General features: G+C 42.0%; 1 protein-coding gene across 1 annotated transcript; it reads left to right on the forward strand.

The window, feature by feature from the left end:
• The first annotated feature begins 5,718 nt into the window (after window positions 1-5,718).
• Window positions 5,719-7,043, forward strand: LOC137504613 (olfactory receptor 10C1-like). Its single transcript, XM_068233197.1, has 2 exons — window positions 5,719-6,619; window positions 6,970-7,043. Exons 1-2 carry the CDS (start codon window positions 5,719-5,721, stop codon window positions 7,041-7,043), a joined length of 975 nt encoding a protein of 324 aa, XP_068089298.1.
• The last annotated feature ends 775 nt before the right edge of the window (window positions 7,044-7,818 follow it).

Consider the following 7,818-nt stretch of genomic DNA (forward strand, 5'->3'; position numbering starts at 1 on the left):
TTGTAAACACAAGTGAGCAGAGGATCATGTTTCAGATAGGCAGTTAGACAGGGAAATTTATGGAAGAGGAGGAATATATTATAGATAAAAAGAACCCCCAGCATGCAACTGTTTGGCACTGACTATTAAAGGGCCAGTGCTCCTAAGGTATGTGATAACTCCAAACCAAGTTTTGAATGCAGGATTTGCATCTTTACAACTTAATACACTCAGACCAGTTGCTGTTGAAATTTGATTTTTATGGTGACAATCCCGCTTTAAAGGTAACTTAAGGTGAGAGTGATAAGGGGACTGACATATGTATTTCCCTTTAAGCAATGCACATTGCCTGGCTGTGCTGCTGATCCTTTGCCTCTAACATGTTTAGCCATAGACCCTGAACAAGCATGCAGATGCAGGTCAGATGTTTCTGACAAGATTAGCTGCATGCTTGTTTCAGGTGTGTGACTAAGACACTACTGAACAGAAAGATCAGCAGGACTGCCAGGCAACTAGTATTGTTTAAAAGTAAATAAATATGGCACCCTGCATATACCTCTCACCTAGGGTTCCTTTTAAAGTACTAGACTAAGAACTAAATACCAGTTGCCTGGCAGCCCTGCTGATCTATTTGGCTGCAGTAGTGTCAGAACCAGACCAGAAACAAGCATGCAGCTAATCTGGTCAGATCTGACAATAATGCCAGAAACACCTGATCTGCTGCATGCTTGTTCACATGCTATGGCTGAAAGTATTAGAGGCAGAGGATCAGCAGGACTGCCAGACAACTGGTATTGTTTAAAGGATACCCGAACTGAAATGTGACATAATGAGATAGACATGTGTATGTACAGTGCCTAGCACACAAATAACTATGCGGTTTGCTTTTTTTTTCTTTCTCTGCCTGAAAGAGTTAAATATAAGGTATGCAAGTGGCTGACTGAGTCCTGACTCAGACAGGAAGTGAGTACAGTGTGACCCTCACTGATTAGAAATTCCAACTATAAAACACTTTCCTAGCAGAAAATGGCTTCTGAGAGCAAGAAAGAGGTAAAAAAGAGGAATTTCTTATCAGTGAGGGTCACACTGTAGTCACTTCCTGTCTGAGTCAGGACTGAGTCAGCCACTTACATACCTGATATTTAACTCTTTCAGGCAGAGAAAGAAAAAAAGGAACACAGCATAGTTATTTGTGTGCTAGGCACTGTACATACACATTTCTATCTCATTATGTCAAATGTCAGCTCGGGTATCCTTTAAAAGGAAATAAATATGGCAGCCTGCACATCCCTCTCAATACTGTTGTCCTTTGAGATAAAAGATGCCAAGATTAAAGGAAAACTCAGAGATAAATTACATAAAAAGGTCCACCATACTATATTAGTTTTGCAGTTTAAATCAGTAGGATTAGCCATACTATGCCAGTGGAAAAAAAACCATACATAAGTAGATAAATACTTGATCTACTTACATAACACATATATTGTACTGTCCATGTTCTGATTTCAGTGAATTTTATATAGTAAATTATCTGGTTCCTGATGGGAACCATGTCTTTTACCCAAAGTTTGAGGCTAAATCCTGGTGTCATTTCTGCCATTAACTTTTTTTTTCCTTTTCTCCTCCAATTGCTGAGTCACCTCAGCCTTGCTTGTAAACACAAGTGAGCAGAGGATCCTGTTTCAGATAAGCAGCTAGGCAGGGAAATAAATGGAAGAGGAGGAATATATTATAGATAAAAAGAACCCCCAGCATTCAACTGTTTGGCACTGACTATTAAAGAGCCAGTGCTCCTAAAGTATGTGATAACTACAAACCATAACAGCAGAAAAAGTTTTGAAAGTTTTGAATGCAGGATTAGCATCTTTATCATTAAATACACTCTGACCAGTTGCTGCTGAAATTTGATTTTTATGGTGACCATACCGCTTTAAGGTAGATGTATCTTCTGTTATAAAACTGCTCTGAAATTAGATGGGTGCCTCACAAATCTTTTTTGGATTTTAATTATTAGTTCATTTTAATTATAGTTATTTCATTATTATTATTTTTATCCATGTTCTAATCTTACAGCATTTTCTGCTGTGCTTTACAGAACTCGTAGTGTTTTTTTTGTTTTGTTTTTTTCACTAACTGTTGTCCCTCAGAGGGGCTCATAATGCGTACATATAATAAAAGCGCCTGGAAAAAAGAGTGTCACTTATTGCCGCTAGTAGAATATGTTGCGTAATATGCATAATATGTTGGGGCTTTATAAATACAATAAATGATAATAATAATAATAATTGGTAAAATTACAGATATTGTACAACTTCATTCCCGCAGTAAAATATTGGTAATCTTTACCCAAATTTTACTATGACCTAACCAGCTGTGGGCCCCCTGCAGTCACAGTCACTGCTCCCCTGTAGTTACGCCCCGGCAACCAGATGTGCATATTTTATAGGATCTGTAAGCACACTTATAACTACTGTATTTTTGGACTATTAGACTCACTTTCTCCCCCCCAAAAGTGGGGAAAAAGTCACTGCCTCTTATACTCCAAATGACGGGAATTCCTGACTTGTGAGCACCTGCCAATATGAACCTCTAACCATGCAGAGAAGGACACAGGGGGTCAAACAGAGAATGCAGGGGGACATCAAGGGGTATAGAGGAGGACACAAAGAGGACAGAGGTGAACACATGGGGGACACATGGGTGACAGAGAAGGATACAGGGAGACACAAGAGGTGCAAGAGGGCATAATCCACAAGATGTTCCTTCACCATGGATGCACCAGGTTTAGTATATATATTTCCCCCCTGGTTTTTGTCCTTTAAATCTAGGTGTGCCTTATGGTCAGGAGCATCTTATAATCCGAAAAATACGGCAGCTACAAACTGCACTGTAATGGCCCATACTCACGAGGGACTTTTGTCGCTTCAACACGCGGCGCGCGCGTGTTGCGGCGACAAGTCGCCCGTGAGTATGGGCCGTTGCACGCGCGCGCACCACGAACTGTCGCCCGTCGCTCATGTCGCCATGCGATTGAAAGTTTCAATCGCATGGCGACAGTCGCCGCCGCACCTCCGCCGCAACTGTCGCTAGTCCGTGTGAGTACGCGGACTAGCGACAGCAACCTCCATTAAAGTATATGGAGCTTCCGGCGGAGGGAGGAGGAACGTCGGCGACAGCTTCCGCCTCGCCGCTGGTCCCTCTTCCGCGTGTGTACGCGGAGGGACCTGGCAAGGAGCTGTCGCCGGCCTGTCGCCCACACGCTCACGTGTGCTGGCGACAGGCAACATTTGCAGCCCGTGAGTACGGGCCATAACAGCATGAGGTGTACTAATCAACAATCTACCACTGCCAGTATTATCAGAAGGACTGAGCTGTGCATGTGGTTGCCTCTGCAGGTATGACCAAAAAACCACATTTGAATTTATAGTTGAAAAATGGCTTATCATTTGTACTGTAGATCTGATACAAGGGGTTTGCTTTTCATCAACAAGAGTGAAATATCACCGCAACACACTGTTTTTTTTTTGTTTTGTTTTTTGTATGCAGCGCTTCACAGACAACTACATTATAAACAGTTTACATTGCTGACTGCCCCTCAGTGGTGCTCATAATGGAATTATTATTACTTTAGGACTGGGAACAGAAGAATCTAGAGTAGGGATGATCAGTGAGATGCAAATATGTCTTAGTTTACGCAAATGTATGTACATTTTTATGTAAATATATGCAGATTGAAAATTGACCAGTCTAGTTAATCCTGGGTGGGACTTGAATGGTCTATTTTCAAGCTGCATATATTTCCATAAATATTTACATACATTTGCATAAACTCAGAAGTATTTGCATATCATCATTAATCATCCCATATCTAAAGCATACCTGGCGGGCAATATACATGCCGTGTTTGGGATGGACTGAGAAGTGGAGAAATGTGCTTACTTGATGAGCTATACCTTTCCTGATTCTCTCCCAGCAATCCTTGAGGACTGGATTTCGATATCCCTAATTTAGAGGATACCCATGCAAATTCTCAAAGAACATACAGACTCCATGCAGCGTGCCCTGGCAAGGATTCAAACATTCAAACAGGAAAATCTAATGCTGCTAGGTGAAAGTGCTAATCAGCGGCATAGCTAAGGAGCTGTGGGCCCCAATGCAAGTTTTACATTGGGGCCCCCTAAGTACTCTATACATAACAATTGATACGGTGCACCAAAACCTACCAATGGCAACTACAGTGTCAGAGACTCAGAGGTGCAAAAAGGGGTTGGGGGGCAGCTTGTTAATGATCACTACAATTCAAAGTATCTATAGAAGTGATTATTATGAGCACAGGACCAATAGAATGCTAATACTGCAGCTGAGGGAGGGCCCTTGGGCCCCTCTAGCCCAAGGGCCCCCAATGCGGTTTCAACCTCTGCACCCACATTTGCTACGCCCCTGGAGCTAATCACTTGACCACTGTACACTCCATGGTGACTAAGTTATGTTTCATTAATTTTATTTATTCCATTTGATAACTTATTCTGTCTATATTATCTATTGATCTTGTCATTTGCTATAAATAGGAATGGCCAAGCAATTTAGAATGTAAGGCTGCATCATTGAATACAAGCTATCCTGGACAAGAGGCACCAAGACAAGTTCAAGCCACCACCATGCTTCACAGAGACAGCTTCAAGCCACGACCATGCTTCACAGATGGGATAATATTCTTACGTTTTAAAAAATGCTAATTTTCACTTAAGTCAGAAAGGTCTACTTTTGTTTCATCAATTCACAGAACGGCCTTCCAATACAAGATAGGAATATGATGTTCTTGTTGCTTGTAATGGATTTCTGCTTGCAACCCTCTCATGGGCACTATTGCTGTTCAATGACTGAATCTATTTTATGTCAAAATCTAAACTTCAGCTCTAGTAGGGACCATAGCATAGATTGCCTGACAGTCCAGGATGAGTTACAAATGTGTCTGGGACATGTGTATCAAGGGCATGTGGCTGCTACATAAACTGTGATGTCGGTGAAACTGAATATTTCAATAACATTTTACAGCCTGCAGATTCCTGCTGTAAACCAAAGCAACGTTACAGGATTTATTCTACGCAGATTCTCAATAGACCCTTTATTAAAACTTGAGCTGTTTCATACTTTCCTGGTAGCCATTTTTAGGTCAATCTCTACAGATTTTGGCTGTGAAAAATATTCACCTATACATTGTATTGTCTATATATCTTTAAAGTGGACCTGAACTCGTGCACAGGACAGAAGGAAAATATAGAGAAATGCACCCTGTATGTATTTAGAGAGTTAACTTTAGCCAGTCTAATGCCCCCTCATTTGTGTCTAATCACAAGTTGTATTTTGATCTCTCCCCTGTGTCACCTGACTGCCAAGGCAGATAAGCTCATTTGAAAGCACATGCTGTTAACAATATGTCGGCTTCCATGAATCAGGAAGTAGAAACAGTGCAGATTTATTACAGGATATGTGTTAGCTGTAACAAAGAAATGTTTTTTATTTTTTAAAGGTTATTCTGCGGTTGCATATCTTCTAGAGCAGAGAGGAAGTTCAGAGTTCAGGTCTGCTTTAAGGGCTTTGAAATCATGGAAAATGTCAATATTGCCGTTACATTATTTCAATACTCAACAGCCAAAGATCCAATTTCCATCATGGATACTTGATTTCAAAGCTGAAGACATTATTATGTTATTATTATTATAATTTTGGTGGATAAGGATGTATGCTGGAAACCAAAGCACTGTAACTGAATTCATTCTTCTCGGACTCTCAGAAGATCCTCTAGTACAAATCGTGCTCTTCCATATGTTCCTGGTAGCCTATATAACCACCCTGGCTGGGAATCTCCTCCTCATACTTGCAGTGAGGACAGATAAGCGTTTACACAACTCCATGTACCTCTTCCTGGCCAATCTGTCCTTCTTGGACATTTGCTACACTTCAGTAATTGTTCCTAAAATGTTGGTGGACCTTCTTTATCTAAAGAAAAGTATTAGTTACATTGGTTGCGCCTTTCAGGTCTTTTTTTATCTGTTTCTGGGGGAGACTGAGTGCATCCTTCTGGCTTTGATGGCCTATGATCGTTATGTCGCTATCTGCCACCCTCTACGTTATAATATGATGATGAACACAACAGTCTGTTTGTGGATGATCAGCACATCGTGGTGGACAGCTTGCATGATATCTTCTGTAGATATATATTTTGTGCTCAGCTTAACATACTGTGGTCCAAACACCATCAATCATTTCTTCTGCGAGGTCCCATTGCTCATGCAGCTCTCTTGCAGTGACACCTCCTCAGTTAATATCCTTAAACTGATGGGAAGTGCCATCCTGCTCTTCATCCCTTTCTTGCTAATACTTATTTCCTATTTTAGAATTATGGTAGCTATTGCAAGAATCCCCACAGGGAAATACAAATCATTCTCCGCATGTAGCTCCCACCTAGTGGCGGTGATTATTTTATATGGGACGGCCATGTTTATGTACGTAAGGCCAGAACATTTTGCCAAGGAAGGCACGGACAAATTGGTGGCAGTATTCTACACAGTGATCACCCCGATGATAAACCCCCTGATCTACAGCCTGAGAAATAAAGATGTACACAGAGCCATGAAACGTTTGGAGATTTTACCACTCACAAAAAAGACAATGGGATTGTGTTACTGCCAATTTAAAGTAATGAGCGTGAAAAAGTCACAGCAAAAATAAAATCTTGCTTTTTTGGGTAGTGTGTTTTGACTTGATTGAATGTTGTTGATCATCGATTCCAGATTGTATGCAGTGTGTAGGGCCAGCCAGGGCTGGGACAAGGACCTTCAGGACAGAGATGCTTCAGTGTACCTCCTGTCGCCCCTTAACACCTTGGGCTTGATTCACTAAGACAAATAGCATGCCTTATCACAGTTAGCACGCCTTATCAAAGTGAACACGTCTCAGAGTAGCATAGCGAGCACTACGAACCCGCAGGGGCTCTCAGGGCAGGGCAAATGGAGCTCTCTTCATTGCCAATTAGCAGGCATAAGTTTGCTATGCTTCTCTGATAAGTCGTGTTAACTTTGATAAGGTGTGCTAACTTTGATATGGCATGCTATTTGTCTTAGTGAATCAAGGCCCTTGACTGCTTTATTTAACCCCTTCTCACACATGCAGGCTGGTAGGTCAGGATGGCCGAGGCAACCTGTGTGTGTCTCCGCCATACTAGCAATACCAGCCCACCAGGTACATGATATGGAGGGCTTTTTTTTGAAGGGCGACAAAGCCTCCCCATTTCCTACAGAACTCTTGTCCATATCATGGACAAGGGGCTCTTCCCCACCTGCCATGCCCAGCAGGAGGTCGGGCTGGATGGGTCCTGGGGGGAGGGGTGGCTTATGTTGGTATTTGGGAGCCCTCTTTTATAAAGGAACTCCCAAATGTCCATCCCCTTTCAATTAGATAGGTATTGAAGGTCGAAGCAGGAAAAAAAGGTCGCAGGGGCACTTTCAGAAAAAATGGTGCCACCACAGGTGTCTATAATAAAAGCGGCATTTTACGGCATGCAGCAGAAACAAAACAAACATAGAATGGGCACAGAATTGCATTTTGCGGCATGCCAGGAAAATGTAAGTGCACAACGGGGGCCACTATCGGGTGCCCAATTAGCAGCATGAAGGAGGCACCCAATTAACAGCAAGAAGGTGAAATTTTGGCACCCAGAGGTGCGCAATAGAATCACGGGCACCGAGGGCTTGTGGAAAACCAAATTGCGGCATTGCATAGCAGGCGCTGAGCAATTTTTATTTTAAATTTGTTGATGACGGTGCAGAACTACGCAAA

Source organism: Hyperolius riggenbachi, chromosome 4 (assembly GCF_040937935.1).
Source record: "Hyperolius riggenbachi isolate aHypRig1 chromosome 4, aHypRig1.pri, whole genome shotgun sequence".
NCBI lineage: Eukaryota > Metazoa > Chordata > Amphibia > Anura > Hyperoliidae > Hyperolius > Hyperolius riggenbachi.

What these genes read in the sequence shown, in the direction of transcription:
- LOC137504613 (XM_068233197.1), top strand. Translation starts at nt 5,719, where the DNA reads ATGTATGCTGGAAACCAAAGCACTGTAACTGAATTCATTCTTCTCGGA. An exon ending in TGTACACAGAGCCATGAAAC is followed by an intron (nt 6,620 to 6,969) that starts GTTTGGAGATTT and finishes ACGAACCCGCAG; the next exon opens with GGGCTCTCAGGGCAGGGCAA.